General features: G+C 39.4%; 1 protein-coding gene, 1 non-coding gene and 1 pseudogene across 5 annotated transcripts in view; 1 reads left to right on the top strand and 2 right to left on the bottom strand.

Annotated features, from left to right (window-relative positions):
* Nucleotides 1–7,788: 7,788 nt before the first annotated feature.
* On the bottom strand, nucleotides 7,789–8,129 carry LOC150012496 (large ribosomal subunit protein eL43 pseudogene; annotated as a pseudogene).
* Nucleotides 8,130–9,536: 1,407 nt separating this feature from the next.
* CCDC77 (coiled-coil domain containing 77) overlaps nucleotides 9,537–21,047 on the top strand; it is a 31,916-nt gene continuing 20,405 nt past the window's right edge. The window contains exons 1-4 of one of the 4 annotated variants that reach the window (XM_090273822.1): nucleotides 9,537–9,604; nucleotides 12,714–12,765; nucleotides 14,853–14,954; nucleotides 17,952–18,094. In XM_090273822.1, coding sequence (XP_090129948.1) covers nucleotides 14,880–14,954; nucleotides 17,952–18,094 — 218 coding nt within the window. In that variant the 5' untranslated portion in view covers nucleotides 9,537–9,604; nucleotides 12,714–12,765; nucleotides 14,853–14,879. Of the gene's footprint in view, nucleotides 9,605–12,562; nucleotides 12,623–12,713; nucleotides 12,766–14,852; nucleotides 14,955–17,951; nucleotides 18,095–21,047 lie in introns of those variants that run through there. The other 3 variants (XM_090273823.1, XM_090273824.1, XM_090273825.1) reach the window with 3 other exon arrangements.
* On the bottom strand, nucleotides 13,399–13,502 carry LOC150012495 (U6 spliceosomal RNA). Its single transcript, XR_016510878.1, has one exon. It is a non-coding gene; the product is annotated as a U6 spliceosomal RNA (small nuclear RNA).

Here is a 21,047-nt window from a genome sequence, read left to right as displayed (position 1 = left end):
GGCTGGAAGTTAGAACAAAGGATTTACACAGACTGAAAGTGAAGAGATGGAAAAAATAGTTCATGTATATGGAGACAAAAAAAAGCTGAGGTAGCAATACTTATATCTGACAAACAGACTTCAAAACAAAGGCCTTAACAAGAGACCAAGAAAGTCACTGCATAATACTAAAGAAATCAATCCAACAAGAGGATATAACCCTTGTAAACACATACACACCCAATATAGGAACACCTAGATATATAAAAAAAATCTTGGAGAACTTTAAGGAAGAAATTGACAACAATACATTTATTGTAGGGGATTTTAACACCCCCACTGTCACCATTGGATAGATCTTTCAGACAAAAAATCAAGAAGGAAACAGCTACTTTAAATAACACACTAGGTTAAATGGATTTAATTGACATTTACAGCATGTTTCATCCCAAATCAACAGAATACACATTCTTCTCAAGTGCGCATGGGTCATTCTCAAAGACAGACCAAATGGTAGGACACAAAATACGTCTTAACAAATTCAAGAAAATTGACATCATGTCAAGCATTTTTTTTTTTTTGAATCACGATGGCTTGAAACTAGAAATCAACTTCGATTAAAAAAAACTAAAACATTCAAATACATGGAGGCTAAATAACATGCTTTTAAATAATGAATGGGTTAACAATAAGATCAAGGAAGAAATTTAAAAAATACCTGGAAATATATGAAAATGAGTACCCAAAACCTATGGGACATGGCAAAGGTAGTCCTGAGAGGGAAGTTCATCAGTTTACAGGTCTAGCTAAAGAAGATAGAAAAATCTCAAATAAATAACCTAACCCTACACCTAAAAGAACTAGAAAAACAACAACAAACAAAACCCAGATGAGTAGAAGGAAGGAAATAAGCAACATCAGAGCAGAAATAAATGACATAGAGACTAAAACAAAAAACAAAATAATTCAAAAGATCAATGAACTCAGGAGCTGGTCCTTTGAAAAGATAAATAAAATTGATGAGCCTTTAACCAGATTCATAAAAAAAGAGAGAGGATCCAAATAAATAAAATCAGTAATGAAAGAGGAGAAGTTACAACTGATACCACAGATGTACAAAGGATTGTAACAAAATACATGAAAACTATATGCCAAGAAATCGGACAACCTGGGTGAAATGGATAAATTTTTAGAAACATACAATCTTCCAAAACTGAATCAGGAAGAAGCAGAAAACGTGAATAGACCAATAACAACTAATAAATTGAAGCAGTAATCAAAAAACTTCCAGCAAACAAAAGTCCTAGACCAGATAGCTTTACAGGCAAATTTTATCAATCATTCAAAGAAGAACTAACACCTATTCTTCTCAAACTATTTTTAAAAATTTAAGAAGAGGGAAGACTTCCAAACTCTTTTTATGAAATCAGGTAAAGATACAACAAAGAAAGAAAATTACAGGCCAATATCCCTGATGAACATAGATGCTAAAATCCTCAACAAAATAATAGCAGACAGGATCCATCAATATGTTAAAAAAAATCATATACCATGATCAAGTGGGATTTATCCCAGGGATGCCACGTTGGTACAATATCTGCCAATTAATAAATGTGATATATCACATAAACAAAAAGAAAAAAATCACATGAATATATCAATAGTTTCAAAAAAAGCATTTGATAAAATCCAGCACCCATTTATGATAAAAACACTCAGAAATGTTGGAATAGAAAGAACACACCTGAACATAATAAAAGCCATATATGAAAAACCTACTGCCAACATCATACTCAATGGGCAAAACCTGAAAGTGTTTACCTTAAAATCAGGAACAAGACAGGGGTGTCTGCTTTCACCACTCTTATTCAGCATAGTACTGGAAAATACTAGTCACAGCAATCAGACAAGAAGAAGGAATCAAAGGCATCTAAATTAGAAAGGAGGAAACAAAAAGTACTTAGGAATAAATTTAACCAATGAGGTAAAATACCTGTATTGGGAAAATTATAGGACGCTGAAGAAAGAAATTGAAGAAGATACAAATAAAGAAAGCATATACATGTTCATGGATTGGAAGAATTAACATTAATAAAATGTCCATACTACCCAAAGCAATCTATAGATTCAATGCAATTCCTATTAAAATACCAATGCCATATTTCACAGATCTAGAACAAATAGTTCAAAAATTTATATGGAACCAAAAAAGACCCTGAATAGCCTCCGCAATCTTAGAAAGAAGAACAAAGTTGGAGGTATCACCATACATGATAACAAACTATATTACAAGGCCACTGTAATCAAAATAATCTTGTACTGATATAAGAACAGACACATAGATCTATGAAACATAATAGAAAGCCCAGAAATAAACCAACAACTTTATGGTCAATTAATATTTGACAAAAGAGGCAAGAGCATACAATGGAGTAAAAATAGCTTCTTCAATAAATGGTATTGGGATAACTGGACTGGCCCATGCAAAAAAAAGAAAGAAAGAAAGAAAAGAAAGAAAGGAAGGAAGGAAGGAAGGAAGGAAGGAAGGAAGGAAGGAAGGAAGGAAGAAAGAGAGAAAGAAACTAAGCTACCATCTTACACCATGCACCAGAATACTCAAAATTGATAAAAGACTTAAATATAAATCATCATACCATAAAAATCTTAGCAGAATACATAGGCAATTAAATTACAGATATCTTCCATAGCAATATTTTTGCCGATATATCTCCTAGGGCAAGGGAAACAAAGGAAAAAATAAACAAATGGGACTGCATCAAATTAAAAAGCTTCTGCTCAGCTAAAGAAACCATCAGCAAAGTGAAAAAGGAACCTACTGTATGGGAGAACATATTTGTCAATGATACACCAGACAAGGGTTTAATCTCCAAATATACAAAGAACCCATACAACACAGTACCAGGAAAACAAACAATCCAATTTAAAAAATGGGCAAAGGACCTAAACAGACTCTTCTTTAAGAAGGACATATAGACAGCCCATAGGCATGTGAAAAGATGCTCAACCTCACTAGCCATTGGAGAGGTACATTTTAAAACCACAATGAGATATCGCTTCACACTGGTCAGAATGGCTATCATTAATAAACCAATAAACAATAAGCGCTGGCAAGGATGTGGAGAAAATATAACCCTCGTACACTGTTGTTGGGGACCCCCGATCTGTAGAGGTCCCCTGGTATCGCAGATGAAATGAAGACTTCCCAGGCAGCTTGTGCTAGGGGAGAGAAGGCCAGCAAATGTCTGAGAGACAAATACGTCCATTGCCTTTCTCCAAGGTCTTTCATTGAGTGCAGTAAGCTTAAGGGCATATAGCACACACGTAAAGCTCATCAATCAATGTTAAACAGTGCTGATTACAGAAAACAGATATTGTTCAGGGATAACAATTGAAGGAACGTTGAGATCTCCCTCAGGTCAGGGTGTGTTGGACACAAAGACTTCAGATGGCTGTAAAATAGGGAGGGTAAGTTCATTTTGAGTTAAAGTTTTAAAACCTCTGCTGCTGGTACGATAAAGTGATCAAGTGAGGTAAAAGAACAGGGCAAGCTTCAAAGGACATAAAGCATTTTCTCATGGCCTGATTCCCACCAGGACCCACTGGCTATACCACTGAGGCACATATGCACCCAGCTTGACCGGTTTTCTGGTCAGATCTTACAGGCTTCATTTCCTTCACCTGGCCTGCATGGGGCTCCAAGTCTCGATACTTTCCCAGGGGGACCCTGACACACTATTGGTGGGAATGCAGACTGGTGCAGCCACTGTGGAAAACAGTATGGAATTTCCTCAAAAATTTAAAAATGGAACTGCCACCTGACTCAGCAAATTCTACTTCTGGGAATAAATCCTAAGAATCCCCAAACATCAATTTAATAGAATATATGCACCCCTATGTTCATAGCAGCGCTATTTACAATAGCCAAGATTTGGAAACAGCCTAATTTCCCAACAGAAGATAAATGGATAAAAAAGATGTGGTACATTTATACAGTGGAATACTATGCAGCAGTTAAAAAGAAGAAAGTCTTACCTTTTGTGACAGCATGGATGGAACTGGAGAATATTATGCTAATTGTAAAAAGCCATTTGGTGAAAAACAAATACCATATTATCTCAATTAGATGTGGAATCTAATGAACAAAATAAACTAATAAGCAAAATAGAATTGTTAGAGAGTTCCCTAAAAATCCCCATAGCCTGCAGGTTGGGGGATGGGGAGAAGGGAACAGCTTTTAAGATGCCCTTGCATAACTATGGCTAGTAACTAGTGTGTTAGTTATGCAAATGGCTTTGGTTCTTCCAAGGCCCCAAGGAGATGGGAGGGGTTTTGACTGTGGAATATTGTGGAAAGAGCATATGGGGCCTGTGCAAGGTTCTGTGAATGGTCAGGACTGGTTACCACGCCCACTGTGTCACAGGATGCAGTCAGGGATTTAAAAATAGGTGGCAGGCATTTTGGCAAGAAGAACTCCATGCTGCTTTGAAAGGGAGAATACCATGTGGCTTTGAAAGGGCAGAGAGAGAACCATGTGTGATCCAGTGCAACATGGCACATGTTTTCCTGGACTGTTATATGGAGGCTGATGACATTATACCCCAGATCCTGAAAGACAGAGCTGACAGATAAGGGATGGGGACTTCTGGAAATGTTTTTGGCTTCTAGCCTTTTAGGGAGCAAGGGAAGTGCTGGGTCCTGTAGGAGAACAGGGCTCTGAGCTGAAGTGCTCACTGCCCTCCCCAGGTTGGAATACTGTAAATAAAGACCTGTTTCCCTCAACACTAGTTGTTGGGTTTTACACCAAGGCACCATGTGAAAGAACCCCCTTTCTCTCTGTAACAGAACCAGAGGTATAGAAACATGGAACAGACTGACAGCTGTAAGAGGGGAGAGGGGGAAAAGGGAAAGGGGACTGGTTTGAAGAAGGTGAAGGGATTAGTCAAAGAGCATATATGCATGACCGATGGACATGGACAATGGTGTGGAGATTTACTGTGGGTGTAGGCAGTGGGCTGGATGGAGGGGGAAAAGGGAGGAAAGTTTGGGACAACTGTAGTGCATAAATGATAAAATATTTAAATTTAAAAAAAGATTAAAAAGGACTATATCAAATTAATGTTCCCCAGGCTGCTCTTCTCATAGCCTCAAAAGATATTCTTCCTCTTTTATTTCCCATTCTAGTTAATGTCAGCTACTCTAGCTAGCTTTCCTGTCCTGGGTACAGTCAATTGGAACTCTAAAATAGCTCCCATTTCCTTCGTCACATTCCCATCATTGACACTCTTATTTAGGTATTCACCCTCATATCAATTATCACAACCTTCCAGTTCTTAATTCATCCGCTGCCACTGGAATGATGTTTTTTAATTATCAGACTGATGATGTTAGGTGGTTGCAAGAGATAGATAGGTTGAGAATATCCTTTTGGCATTTGAGTGAATGATGCCATGTTACCTAGGTATAGGGTGGAAGAAGAGAAATCTAAAAGGAGAGGCAACACATATGTAGGCAGGAATATTATACATGTATTCAAAAACAGTCATTGAGCCCTGATTGGGTAGGTGAGTTGGTGTCGTCCCAATACACCAAGGTTGCAAGTTTAATCCCCGGTCAGGGCACATGCAGGAAGCAACCAGTGAATGTGTAAATAAGTGTAGCAACAAATCAATGTTTCTCCTTCTCTCTTTCCCTTCCCCTACCTCTCTCTAAAGTCAATAAATAAAAATAAAAATAAAACAATTATTGAGCATTTGCTATAGATGAAAAAAAAAGAAGAGTGTGCCAGGCACTCTTCTAGATGCTGGGTATGTGACAACAACAACAACAAAAAAACAAATTATCTTCCCTCATAGAGCTCGGATTCCAGTGGTGAGGGGAGATAAAGTAATAAGCACAATCAAATAAATATATATTATTTTAGATGGTGATAAGGTATTTTAAAAAGTAGCTAAGGGAAGGAGTGGAGGGACTAGAGGGTGGTAAGGGAGGATAGGATAGTCAGAGAAGGACTCAAGGCTGATGGCATTTGAATAGAAGCTGTGCTATAAAAATACAATGACTAATTGGTACATAAATATCAAAGTAGAAGTGATTACTTCCAATCAAGGAGATGGTATTTGTGTTGGTCTTGGCAGAAATTTTAGGTGCTGATTCATGGAAAGGGTCAATCCAGATAAAAAGAAGTAAATGAGACAAAGATGAAAAGTGCATGTTACATTCAGAAAATAAACAGTTATCTATAATAATAGAAATAAGTGAAATATGACTGTGGCAATGTTTGAGTGCCATGTTACTTACTATCTGGATTTTGTTTTCTGCTTCGTGGGAAATCACCAAAAGTTTATGAACAGAAGTATGACATGTCCAGAAGTGTGCTTTAAAAAAATTGTATCACAGGAGGTCCAGTCCAGTGATCTCAATCACTCATTCAGATAAGCTGAAAAAAATACAAGGAGGACCTGGTGAAACAGATATAACCTTTATTATTCACGTTACAGGGAGCACAGATGGTGGCAAGTCAGCAAAGCAGAACTGTATTTCCCCTCCTCACTCCTTTCCAAGACCCATTATAAGGGATCCCAGACAAAGGCGGCATGGGTCCAAGTTACGCAAGCTTTCATGTGACCTTAAGTTATGTTATAATATGTCAATGAAAAATAAAAGGTAAAGAAGCAGTCAAGCAAGAAACCAATCCCCCAGGGAGAAAGGGAGGGAGCCACACAATGTCCGTCAGGACAACACACATTCCTTCTGGCCAGGGCCCCTCTGGCCAGCCTTCCATCACAGGGCTGGGGTCCAGAGGGAGAGCCATGTCCAACATGACACCCCCCGAAATCTTTCTTTCTTATTTATTTATTTATTTATTTATTTATAAATAATCATCTTTTATAGAATGGATTGGAGAAGGAAAAAACTCGAGGCAAAAACACTAGTTAGAAACTTACTATGGACTTCTGGTAAAGATGGCAATGGCAGTGTAGGTAAACACGGCTCACCTTCTTGCACAACCACATCAAAATTACTACTAAAATATAGAATAACCATCTCTCAGAACCATCAGAAATTGAGTTGGATGGAAGTCTGACAACTACAAAATTAAAGAAACCACATCCATCCACACTGGTAGGAGGGGCAGAGACGCGGAATGGGTTGGTCCCATATCCACGTGTGGTGGATAGAAATTTGGGAGGCGTATCTCAGGAGCGAAGAATCCCAGCCCCACAGCATGCCGCCTAGCCTAAGGTTCCAGTGCCACCAACTCGTCCAACTGACAAACCCCTGTGCCTACCCCTTCAGGATGTCTACAAAATTGGTGGTATTGATACTGTCCCTGTTGACCGAGTAGAGATTGGGGTTCTCAAATCCAGTATGGTGGTCACCTTAGCTCCAGTCAATGTTACAACTGAAGCAGTCTGTTGAAACGAAACTTGAAGCTTTGAGTGAAGCTCTTCCTGGGCATAATGTCAAGAACGTATCTGCCAAACATGTTTGTCGTGGCAATGTGGCTGGTAACAGCAAAATGACCCACCAATGGAAACAGCTGTCTTCACAGCTCAGGTGATTATCTTGAATAATCTAGGCCAAATCAGTACTGGATGTGGACCTGTGTTGTATTGCCACACAACTCATATTGCTTGCAAATTTGCTGATCTGAAGGAGAAGACCTAAGAATGTCCTGAGAAAAAGCTGGAAGATGGCCTGAAGTGTATTTTTATTTTTATTTTTATTTTTTGTTACATAAATTGGCACATTTATCAAAGGCTAGCAGTGTTTCAAATTGTGGAGTTTCTACTGGTCTTACAATTCCTTCAGTCTTCTGTTCTGATGGTAGACTTTACTGTGATAACAGAAGTGGAATTGTAGGTCCGGGCACAGCAGCTACTGTTTTTCAGGCAGGAACCACAGCGTCAGATCCCCATAGCTTGTCTCTCCATGTTGGTTTTCCTACAGGAAGAGCAAGTGTACCTGGAGTGCTAGCTGATTTCAATTTTCTTCATCATTGTCCTTAGGGAGGCACCATAACTTGTCCCATATTTACTGATGATCCCAACCTTCTTGGTGCGTTTAGCTATGTTGTTACAAACTAGGTTGGAATCCAGAGAGTTTTTGGAATCTGGTGATGCTGCCATTGTTGATATGATTCCTGACAAGCCCATGTGTGTTGAGAACTTCTCTGACTATCCTCCTCTGGGCCATTTTGCTGTTCATGATATGAGATAGACAGTTGCTATGGGTGTCATCAAAGCAGTGGACAAGAAGGCACCTGGAGCTGGCAAAGTCACTAATTCTTCCCAGAAAGCTCAGAAGGCTAAATGAATATTGTCCTTCATACTTGTCATCCCAGTCTTAATCAGTGGTGGAAGAACAGTATCAGAACTGTTTGTCTCAAGTTGCCATTTAAGCTTAATAGTAAAAGATGGGTTAATGATTACAGTGCATTTTTACACCTTCAGAAGGAAAAGAGAATGTTTTGTGGACCACTTGTTTTGTGTGTGTGTGTGTGTGTGTGGCAGTTTTTAAGTTATTAGTTTTAAAAATCAGTACTTTTTAATGGAAACAACTTGACCAAAAATCTGTCACAAGATGTTGAAACTCATTAAACCAAAGTTTAATGAAACCAAAATTTAATGAGAGAAAATTTTTTTCTTGTAGTAGTTCAAGTGCAAGATAATGACACCTGGAGCAGAAATAAATAGGAAGATATATCTGAGAATTGATATGAAGATACGATCACCATGATATGGTTTTAAAAAAATGTAAGGGCCAAAAGAGAGAAAAAAATACCAAACCAAGGTGTCTGGGAAGATCTCAGTGTATCTAGTAGAGAAAAATCACGAAAGGGAAAAAAGGCCGTTTTAGGAGAAGATGGCAAGTTTATACTGGACATCCTTACGTCTGGTACTAGTGAAGAGTCTAAGCTTTTCCACAGCAGTAGCTGCAGCTCTGAGACCTTGCTCTTCTGGAAAAACGAGACAATTGGGTTTTGAACTAGCTTATATTATTAAAGTCAATTTCTCACATCTCTCAAGAAAATAGAGTCTGCTATCTAGCAAAAAATAGCAGCATTTATATACATAATACCCTGACTGTACAAACTGAACTACAGTTCCTAACTTGGCTTAGAACACCAGGGCATTGAAGGAGAAACTTATCTTCACCATCTTGAGGTATTGTACGTTACAACACATAATAATCCTGTGATCCTTTCCATGCCTATGAATTGCGTTTCTCCATCATTTTTTATGAAAACAAAGTAGTTGAGTAAGCATAAACTGGGGGTGCCCAGAACTAGTTCGTGCTGACCCCCAGAATCATGGTGGAAGAACTGGGTTGTAGCCTGGTTACATCCTCCGTCCAGTGAGCTGAGCGCAGAAATAAAACTACATTCCCCAGCGATCTCTGCGCGGTAGGACGCGAGCGAGGGAGAGCCGGAACTGGGCGGGACTCTGTGTGAATATCCTTCCCATTGGTACTCAATCCAAAGGGCCCTGGTACACTTGTGGGCGATTGGAGGGATTCGTGAACGCTCAGTGGCGCTGCGACGCTCCCTGATTTAACTTTTGTTTTTCCGTTGGCTTCCGTGACTCGTTGGGTTTAGTGTGGCGTGAGTATAGAGTTTCGGGTTTCTGGGAAAGGGCTGGGCAAGGGGCGTTTTGGGAAGGGAAACTTTGGTGAGGGAGAAGTATTGTACTTGCAGAAGCAGTACGGAAGAGAGAGATGTGAGTCTGAAATACGGGGTTGGGGGTTGGCGTCGTCAGTAGTGCTGGGGGCCGGACGAGGAAAGTTAGAATATGCAAAGGGAAAGGTTTCGTGGTGCTGTAGCAACGGGGAACTATAACGATGAGGGAGTAGAGAACGGGATGAAATTGAAAAAGGAGTACAGAATTAGGAGGTCCTGGGGATGGGTTGCAGTATTCCCCAATCCCACGGTAGTCTCATTAAGCCTCAATCTCATTTACATTAAGGCTGAATAAAAAAATATTGAACAGAGTTGTTGTCGGCGTAAACAAATATGAATTGTAAGTAGACAAGCTATAAAAAAAATACCTAAACGAGGATATCGCAGAGAAAGAGGAATAGAAGCTAGCTGGAACATTCTTTTGAGAGATACAGTAATGAGAAAGGCAGTTTCTACCTGCAAGGAACATGCGCTATCACGGGAGAAATTATAGCAACAAAGAATTCTAACACGAACAAGCGCAGTTCATTTGCTTTTAGAGCATTTTGATAGATCGTTTTGGATGGAGAAACTCAGGAAGGAGACGAAGGAGGTAATATTTGAATTTGTATGTGTAGACTGGATTTCATAAAGTGAACTTGTGAGAGTGGAGGGAGCTATGTTTCAGTTGTAGGGACAAAGGCATGGAGGCAATAAAGTTATCTGGAAACGGAGGGTATACGTAGTTAAGGGAGTACAGGGAAATGAGACAGGAGAGAGAGGTTTGGTCCTTAGGTGGAAAGCAGTGACCTCTAGGCTGAGTTTGATTTAATGCATTTGGCTGTGAGGAGCTACTGATGAATTTTATGGTTTTTAAGATGTTCCAGGGGAGACCAGAGCTGGGGGAAACAGTTAAGCCATTGTAGTAGAGTGGGTAAGAGGATAGGGAGATCCTGCATTAGCATGATTGTTATCGAGATAGAATATAGATAGTTTTTATATGGTTGGATGAGAGGGCCAATAGAAGTAGAAATGAAATAATGAATTTAAATTTTCAAGTCCAGGTTGCTTGGGAGATACTGAATTAGTACCTAAAATAGGGAAGTCAGAGGGGCATGTTTGGATGAAAAAGATGATGTATTAGGTTAGGAAGTGTTAGTTTTGAGGTGCTAAAAGAAAATATGCAAATTGAGTGATTTTTTTTGTTTGTTTTGTTAAACATTTCAAGCTCTAATGGGACATATAGTTGAAAATGTCCATTACATATTTGGAAATTCAAATCAGGATATTGAGAGTGATCTATTTGTTCATTCAACAAAGTTATTACACTGTACCACATAGTATTTTAATGATAGAAGTAATTATAAAAGCAGTGAAAATAATGATGTTTTCAAAGAAATGGCTAGAGGAAGTAGTAAAGAAAGTCAAGGACAGAGCCTTTTGAACCAAGGGAGAAACATTTTCAGTAAAAATAATACAGTAATCTGTAGTTACTGAGTGCCTATATGTGTCAGACCCTGTGCTGAACCCTTTTCTTCATTATTTCTCTTAATCCTTACATTGACCTATAACATATATGCTATTCTCCCCATGTTCTAAGAAGTAACTACAGTTTGTTTAAATATATTTTTAAAGATTTTATTTATTTATTTTTAGAGAGGAAAGGAGAGAGGGAGAGAAACGTCGATGTGCGATAGATATATCGATAGGGTGCCTCTCGCATGTCCCCAGCTGGAGATCTGGCCCACAACCCAGGCATGTGCCCTGACGGAATCGAATGAGCGACCTTTCGGTTCGCAGGCTGGTGCTTAATCCACTGAGCCACACCAGCCAGGGCACAAGTGAACTTATTAATTTGTATGTCTGCTGACCAAAAACATCAACTTTAAGTCAGATGTAGTAGAAGTCAGATTGTTAGAGATTATAAAACAAAATAAAAGTGAGTGTAGATAACTTTTTGTAGACATGCAATAGTCTGGAAAAAGGGGTGAGACTTCCTAAGTGGGAGAAGAGAGATTTCAGGTTGTTAGAAGGCTGTTTTAAAGTTCCAAGTTACTTTTGCCCTGCCCAGTGTGGCTCAATTGTTTGGAGCATTGTCCTGTACACCAAAAGGTCATGGGTTCAATTCCTGGTCAGGGCACATACCTGGGTTGTGGGTTTGGTTACTAGTTGAGGTACATACGGGGGACGGGACAACCAACAGATGTTTCTCTCTCTCTCCTGTCCCTCCCCTCCTTTCCTCTCTCAAAAAAATCAATGGACATATTCTTGGGTGAGGATTAAGAATAAGTTCCTAATTACTCTCCCTCTGCCCCTCGTCCCCCTTTCTCCTCCCTTTCTTCCCCTTCTCCAAAAGCTATCTTATCAGCACATACTGCCTTTTCCTTTCCCTTCTTCTTTCCTCAGGTGCCTTACCTTTGCCATTCCTTCTTCTAAGCCCCAAGGGCCCTTCTTTTGCTTCTGTGACTTGTTTCTTGAGCCTGTGCTCGCTTCTACTACCTCTGTAACTTTCTATATAAACTTTCTCTTAAAAAATTAAGACTGTGAATGGACCTTTTAAAGTTTTTAAGTAATATATTTTCTTTCTCTAAGGTAAAACAGTAGATACAAAAGAGAGATAATATCAATGGCTTTGTCTTTATCTTAAATTTAGCATAATAGGTTCTCTACTGAAATTTCTAGTTACCGTCTCTTGCTTATTAGAAACTTTTTGCATTTCCCTCTCCTGTAATTTCAGCAAGAGGGTTGTAAGCTTGTTTTTGCATTGTTGCAGATAACCTTCATACTAGGAAGGCTTTTCTTTTTATGCTTATCCCTCCACATATTAAATGCAATTCTGATTTTGTTTGAAAATAATAATGACAAAGCATACCATGTGGAAATTCAGAAGTCATAGAGCTTCAGGATTCAGAACTACTCTAAAGAATAATACTACATTTTGAAACATCACATTCTCACCAGCAGGTACATGTAAGGTTGGAGAGGGAACCAGTCTGTGTTCTACTGTTTTGTTATGTTCCTGCCCTCTCATTCTGAATTTTTGTGTATTTGACAGGTGAAAAAGACAGCATGAACTTTACCCCGACACATACCCCTGTCTACAGAAAGTAAGATATTTGCTTATTTTTTGAGTTGTTAAAGAATCAAGACTTCCAATAACCAATGTCAACCCCAAAAAATCTAATTTGAAAAGAAAAAGAATCAAGACTTCTGTAGCCTTAGTGCATGTTAGCTTAAGAACTAGAAGGGTTTTGGAAACATACTTCCAAACTCTGGATTTGAACCATATTAGACTCATTTCTATGTTCTTATTATGTGGAATTTATAAAAACTAAGACATATTAAATGGTAATAACAGAATCCAGGTAATTTGAGTGGGCCTAGTACAGTGTCAGTGCATCCTGGATTACATAGCAAATAACCAATGTACACTGGAGACCTGGGATTCTGGCCCTGCCATCCTCTTGCCGCCTCGTCCTCGTTGCCATGATGCTCATCTGCAAAATCTCAGAAATACCTCTTAGTTCATCTACTAGCCTATTTCCCACAGCTGTTATAAGGCAACCCCCTTGGAAAACATGAAACATCAAGGGAAATAGTATTTCTGTCACGAACATTTTTTTATTTTATTTTTTGGTTTTTCAATTACAGTTGTCCCATTTTTCCCCCATTGCTACCCTCCACCCAGCCCACCCCTTCTCCCGCAATTATATCCCTCCCCGTTGTCCATGTCCATGAGTAAAAATATGGAACGCTTCACGAATTTGCGTGTCATCCTTGTGCAGGGGCCATGCTAATCTTTGTATCGCTCCAATTTTAGTATATGTGCTGCCGAAGCGAGCACTCTGTCATGAACTTTTAATGATTGAGACAATATTAGATTTTTTTTCTTCATGTTAGCCGAAAGTATATTTTAATATCTCTTCTATACTTGCTCACTTTATTTAAAAGTGCTGATCTTAACTTTCATTAACTACAACTCTGGGTTTCTGGTATTAAGTTTCTCCACTCTGCTATTTTGTTACCTTGTAAATTGAAGTCAGTTAGCCAAAATGGATTAATTTTCATGAGTGTTTCTTCACTTTTGTATCATTTATTTTCTAACTTTCATTGTTTTAGTTTAAAAACACTTCTTGTCCAGCCTTTGATTACCCTTAGACCTTGCTTGGTTTTGGTCTGTGTAATTCAGATGGCTCCAGTGCTAAGGATTAGGATCTGATGTGGTTATGTGATTAGCAACTTGGCTATATTTTCTAATGCTGCCTCTTATGTAATGTTACTATGAACATTTTCTTATGTGTCGCCTTATGCATATGTGCGTGAGTTTCTCTAGAACCAGCGAAACTGGAATTTTACTAGATTCTGCCAATTTATTGTCTGTGGTTTCACCAAGTTACACTTCACCAGCAGTATAATTGTTCCTGTTGGTGTACGTCTTATGGTATTGAATTTTCTGTTACTATTTATTTTTTTAAGTGAATATTAAAAATTCATTAATTATACACACTTTAAGAACATAAACCTTGCCCTCGCTGGGTGGCTCAGTTTACTGGAGCATCATCCCATACACCAGAAGGTTGCAGGTTCAATCCTTGGTCAGAGCACATACCTGGGTTGCCGGGCCAATCTCCAGTCAGGGCATGTGTAGGAGGCAACTGATCGATGTTTCTCTTTTCTCTCTCTAAGATCAATAAACGTATCCTTGGGTGAGGATTTTTTATTTTTTATTTTTATTTTTTTAAAGATTGTATTTATTTTTAGAGAGGGGGGAAGGGAGGAAGAAAGAGGGAGAAATATCAACGTGTGGTTGTCTCTTGCATGCCTCCAACTGGGGACCTGGTCTGCAACCCAGGCATGTGCCCTGACGGGAATCGAACAGGCGACCGTTTGGTTCACAGGCTGGCACTCAATCCACTGAGCCACACCAGCCAGGACTGGGTGAGGACTTAAAAAAAAAAAAAAAAAGAATATAAACCTCTTTTTTATTTAAGAAATCATATTTCAGAAATGTTTAGATAGTTTAATGAATATGTCCTTTCTAATTTCACATAGGCTGACAACCGTTACCAAACATGGTTCTGCATGTGGCCTCAGTGGTTCTGCTAGGTGGAAGGGAGTGTCTTTTTCAGACTCAGTGGAGTCAACTCCTTTGCCTTCCATTGAAGATCGTCTGGCCATTCTCTGCCCCTCTCAGGAGCTTCTGGAATATTATCAAAAGAAGATGGCTGAGTGTGAGGCAGAAAATGAGGACCTGTTGAAGAAACTGGAGCTATACAAAGAAGCTTGTGAAGGACAGGTGAAAAAGAGATGATGCAGGCCTTTTTAGGACTCTGATTAAGTCTGTTCTTGACTGAGAGAAGATCTAGAAGTGGCAGCTTGTATTATAAGCAGATACTTTTTAATTCCCTTCTACTCCAGCCTAGCTACCTACCCGTCAAGTCCCTCATTGGATCAAAATCCCCCAGACTGCTCCACCTCTAAAATCTTAAACTCTTACGTCATGGTTCTTCTTATATTTTTAGTTCTTTCGCCTCCATACACTGACTTCATTATTGCCTTCATGGTTCCTTGACTTTTCAGTTTTCCAAATGTTGCATGTCCATTTCTGACATTATGTCCTTCCCTTCTAACCTGAACCCCATCACACTTCACTTTGGTGATAACTTTACTGCCTGCATATGACCCCTTGCTTATTCTTTTGCTCCACTTATATAGCAAAAGCCCTGGCTATAACTGAATTCTATTCTGGAACAGGGTTTCTCAACCTTGGCACTATTGACATTTTGGACTTTTTAATTCTTTATTGTGGGACTGTCCTATGAATTGTAGAATGTTTAGCAGCATTTTTGGCCTCTACTTTCTAGATACCATGAGCACACATGCACATCACCCCACCCCCAGTTGTGACCATCGAAAGTACCTGCAGGCATTGCCAAATTTGTCCTTGGGGCATAGGCAGACTCACCCCTAGGTCACAAATTATTACAGAATAAATTCATGGTAAATAAATTCTTCTGTATCCTCAGTCACTACACAGCAATTTCCTTACCTATTCTTAGTCAGTTCCTTCTCGCTTCTTGTCTACTGTACCTTCCCTACTCTCCTCCAGCCAGCAACCCCATCTTATCTGTCTCTTGTCAGGCAGTCTTGCTTCCTGGCTCACCGCTGTCATGCATGACTCCTTCCTGCCCATCCACACCATCACCTACATCTTGTCCGTCACTCTTCTTTCTTATTGCATCAGGGACAAGATGTCTCTCCCTCTCCAAGCTGAATTGATCAACTCTCTTCCTGATCCCCGTTTCTTTTTCTTCCTAAGAAATCCTTCTTCATCATCTCTCTTCTCTTTGTGTTCTATTTTTAACCTCTTGCTTAACATGGGCTTTTTCTCCTCAGTACCATATATAGTCAAATCTTTCCCGACTTAAAACCCCCCACCATTCTTGAGTTGTGCTTCCCCTTCTAACTACTCTCTTTTTCTAGCCCCACTTCTAGAAGAGTTTGACTTTACCATCCATTTATGACTCTGTGAGTGCAGTTTGGATTCTCTCCTTACTGTTCCACTCAAACTACTCTTGTGGTCTCTAATTCTCATTTGCCAGAATGATCTCTTCTCTTTGTTACCTTTGCAGTATCTGTCACTATTAACCTCTGCTTTCTGAAAACTCTTCCTTTCTTGATTTCTATATCATTTTTCTTTCCCAGTTTTTATCTCACGTCTCAGCCTCTATTATCAGTTCCCCTTCCTTAATCTTAAATGTCAATGTTCTTGCAGATTCCATAACAAATTATCTCATTTTTATCCATACTACTGCATATGGAATGATAACATCCAAAATAGCTAATGCTGACTCTTTTCTCCTGAGCTCCATGTTCATATGTTTATATCTGAACTAATCTTCCTTTTTCAATTCTACCCCACATATACATATACCACCGCCATTTTCCCTCCCTCCATTTCTTTATTATTATTTATTTATTTATTTATTTATTTTAGAGAGAGGGGAAGGGAGGGAGATAGAAAGGGAGAGAATCATCAGTGTGAGAGAGAAACATCGATTGGTGCCTCTGCCTTCTGCAAGCACCCCAGCAGGGGCAGGCCCAGATCCTGCAACCCAGGCATGTGCCTTGACTGGAAATTGAACCAGCAACCTTTCAGTTTGCAGGACAACACCCAAACAACTGAGCCACACCAGCTAGGGTCCTCCCTTGATTTCTTATCTCTTAACTATTTTCTTTATTCTGTGTCTTACTAAATGGTATGTTTGCCTATAATTCTGCCCAGCCCCTACATTCAGTCATTTATTAAGTTCTGTTGATTCTGCTACCTAAATATCCCTTAATCCATTCCAACATCTTCATCATATTGCCTCAGCACTAGTTCAGACTCTCGTTATATCTCCCCTGCATTGTTGCAATATCCTTCTTAACCAGTATCCAGCCTCCAGTCTCATACCTGTTCAGTTTGCCTCTCATTTTTTACTCCAGTAATACTGAAATACTTGTAGCTCTCCAAAAATTTAGGACTCTTTGATGGTTCTGTATTTATTGTTCTTTTTCCTGAGAGTACTCACCCTCATCTTGTCCCTAGCAGTCTTCATCTTCCAGGTTTCAACTTAAAGATTTTATTTATTTTAGAGAATCGGGAAGGTTGGGACAAAGAGAGGGAGAGAAACATCAACTGGTTGTCTCTCCCACATGCCCAAGCAGGGAACAGGCCCACAACCCAGGCATGTGCCCTGACTGAGAATTGAATCAATGACCCACACTGGTCAGGATTCAAGTTTCAACTTTTTGATGGTGGTCTTTGACTTCCCAAAAAGGCTTCAGAGATTTTACTCTAGCCGTATTTTCCCCTCTACCATTTTACCAGTCATGTTCCTCCATTAAATAATTATTTAATTTAATTGTTGGTATGTCTGTCTCTTCACAAAATTCCTGGGCTCTAGGCAGGAAACATACCTTTTCATTTTATGTTTCAAATTTTATAATGCTTATTGAATAGAAAACATTTTTTAAAAATTGTGAAAAGAACAAGTGAGTCAGTGGCATTCTGGGTTCTGTAGTCTGTAAAGAAAGATAGGAGAGCTTTGACATTATATGGAAACATAATACCAACCCTGTAGCTTTTAAACTCAAGTCTATATACAACTTATTGTCATTTGGAGTCTGTATTGGGGAAACCATTCATATTGTAATATTTCTACATACATTGTCTCTTCCATGTACATTAAGAAATACTCCTGTGAAGCTCAGTACCTTTTCAGTGCCCTTTTTTTTTTTTTTTTTCCAGCACAAACTAGAATGGGATTTGCAGCAGAGGGAGGAAGAGGTTGCTGAATTGCAGAAAGCTCTAAGTGATATGCAAGTCTGCCTCTTCCAGGAACGGGAACATGTCTTGCGCCTCTACTCAGAAAATGACCGACTGAGAATCAGGTAACAAGTAGGAGATGGGAAGTGTGGATGTTATATTTCTAAAGATAAGTTTCTCTGTGGTAATTCTCTTAGGTAGTATTTCCCAGGAAAAAGACTTTGAAATGAAGATTTGCCTGCAGGAATGTTAGTAGGGAGGCTCTCAAGAATAACATCTGTGAGCAGACTTGAGCATGGGAAGAATTTGAACTGTGATACAGTGGTAACAGAGGCCTTAGCCAACAGGTGCAAAGGAGTCACACTTTTGTACCTCCACAGTGATTGGTCATTTGATGGTGGCTGCCACCAGGGAGGGGGTGTAAACTTGAGAGAGGCAGCACCCGTCAGCCAGAGACAGTTCCTGGAGAGGGACTGAGCAGCTGAGGGATGGGTGTCTTGGTCCTGAAGGGGACATCTGAGCAATGTTCCACAGCACCCACTGTAGTACACTTTTTTTAAACATAATTTTTCAATTACCGTTGACTTAACAATATATTAATTTCATGTGTACAAACCTTTGATTAGACATTTATGTAACTTATAAAGTAATCATCCCAATAAAACTAGTATCCACTGGGCACCATAGAGTTATTACAATATTATTGACTATATTTCCTAGGTTGTACTTTACATCCCATGACTGTTCTGTAACTACCAATTTGTACTTCTTAATCCCTTCCCTTTTCACCCATCTCCCCAATCCCCTCCCATCTGGCAACCATCAATATATTCTCTTATCTGAGTGTGTTTCCATTCTGCTTGTATGTTTATTTTATTTTTTAGATTCCACATACAAGTGAAATCATACAGTACTTCTTTTTCTCTGTCTGACCTGTCTCACTGGCACAGTACCCTCTAGGTCCATCCATGTTGTTGCAGGTGGCAATTTTTCATTCTTTTTTATGGCTGAGTTATATTTCATTGTAAATGTACATTACTTCTTCATCCATTCATTTATTGATGGACACTTGGGTTGCTTCCATATCTTGACTATTGTAAATAATACTGCAGTGAACACATGGATGTACATGTCTTTTCAATTTAGTGTTTTGGGTTTCTTCAGAAAAATACCCAGAAGTGGAATTGCTGGGTCCTTTTCTCGTTATTGTCTATTTTTGTTTGTTTGTTTTAAGATCTCACTTATTTTTGGAGGGGAAGGGAGAGAAAGAGGGAGGGAAGCATTGATGTGTGATGGAGACATTGATCAGTTGCCTCTTGCATTCCCCCACCTGGCCCACAACCCAGGCATGTGCCCTAATTAGGAATCAAATCAGTGAACTTTTGGTTTGCAGAATGACACTGTACCCACTGAGCTATACCAGTCAGGGCTTTTCAAAAAGTCCATTAATTGTCCTTTTAGAGAGAGGGGAAGGAAGGGAGAAAGAGAGGGAGATAAACATTGGTTGCTTCTTGCATGCCCCCAGCCGGGGACCTGGCCCACAGTCCAGGCATGCACCCTGGCCAGTAACCAAATCAGTGACCTTTCAGTTTGCTGGGCGGCCCCCAACCCACTGAGCCACACCAGGCCAGGCTATTCTTTGTTTTAAAATCTATCTTGTCTGATATAAATATTGCTACCCTAGCTTTGTGTTTGTTGATTTTTTTGTTTCCATTTTCATGAAATACCTTTTCCATCTCTTTAGTGTCAGTGTGTGTGTGTATCTTTCGATCTGAAGTCTTAGGTAGACAGTATATGTAAGGGTCTTGTTTTCTTATCTATTCATCCACCATATGTCTTTTGATTAGAGTATTTAAAGTAATTTGCATTTAAAGTAATTGTTGATAGATATGTATTTATTGCCATTTTTTCATATTTTTGGCTTTTATTTTCTTCTTAGAGAAGGCTAACATGTCTTGTAATATGGATTTGATGGTGATGAACTCCTTGAGCTTTTTCTTCCCTGGGAAGCTCTTTTATCTACCCTTCAATTCTAAATAATAAGTTTGCTGGGTAGGATAATTTTTGTGGTAGGTCCCTGTGGCCTGCAAAATTTCTCTTGAGAAATCAGCTGGCAGTCTGATGGGAGCTCCCTTGTAGGTAACTAACTGCTTTTCTCTTGCTGCTTTTAAGAATCTCTCCTTGTCCTTAACCTTTGGCATTTTAATTCTGATGTGTCTTGGTGTGGGCCTCTTTGGGTTCATCTTGTATGGACCTCTGTGTGCTTCCTGGCCTTGTGTGTCTTTTTCCTCCACCAAGTTAGGAAAGTTTTCAGTCATTATTTCTTCAAATAGGTTCTTCTCCTTCTGGTATCCATATGGTGCAGGTGTTGGTATGCTTGATGTTGTCCCAGAGGTCCCTTAAACTATCCTCATTTAAAAATTTTTTTGTTTCTTTTTTCTACTCTGATTGGGTGTTTTCTGCTACCTTGTCTTCTAAATCACTGATTCACTCCTCTGCTTTATCTAATTTGTTGGTGATTCCTTCTAGTGTGTTCTTCATTTTAGTTATTGTATTCTTCATTTCCATCTTGATTTTTTCTGTGGTTTCTGTTTCCTTTTATATGCTGTCAGAGTTTTCACTAAGTTCCTTGAGCATCCTTATAATGATTGTTTTGAACCCTTTATCTGGTAGTTTGTTTGCCTCCATCTCATTTAGTTTTTTCTGGAGATTTCTTCTATTCTTTCATTTGGGACATGTTTCTTTGTTTCCCCATTTTGGCTGCATCTCTTTTTCTTTATGTATTAGGTAGATCTGCTATCTCTCCTATTAGGTAGGGTGGCCATCCTGTAGGACCCACTGGCATAGCAGTCCTGGTCACCTTAGCGAGGTGCTCTCATGTGGGTTTTGTGTACCCTCCTGTTGTAGTTGAGTCTTGATTGCTGTTGGCACTTCAATTGGAGGGATTAACCACCAGGCCAATTGGCTGCAAAGACTGGCATCCCTACAGCAGAAAAGCTGCTGTGCAGAGACCAACCCCACAGAGCAGAAATTGCTTCAGCAGGGCTCTGGTGCCTGTTGAGTGTGTCCCTTGAGTGT

Source organism: Furipterus horrens, unplaced genomic scaffold (genome assembly GCF_987537825.1).
Source record: "Furipterus horrens unplaced genomic scaffold, mFurHor1.1.pri manual_scaffold_4, whole genome shotgun sequence".
NCBI lineage: Eukaryota > Metazoa > Chordata > Mammalia > Chiroptera > Furipteridae > Furipterus > Furipterus horrens.
Note: the sequence above shows the minus strand (reverse complement) of the source record. Positions and strands in the feature narration are given on the sequence as shown.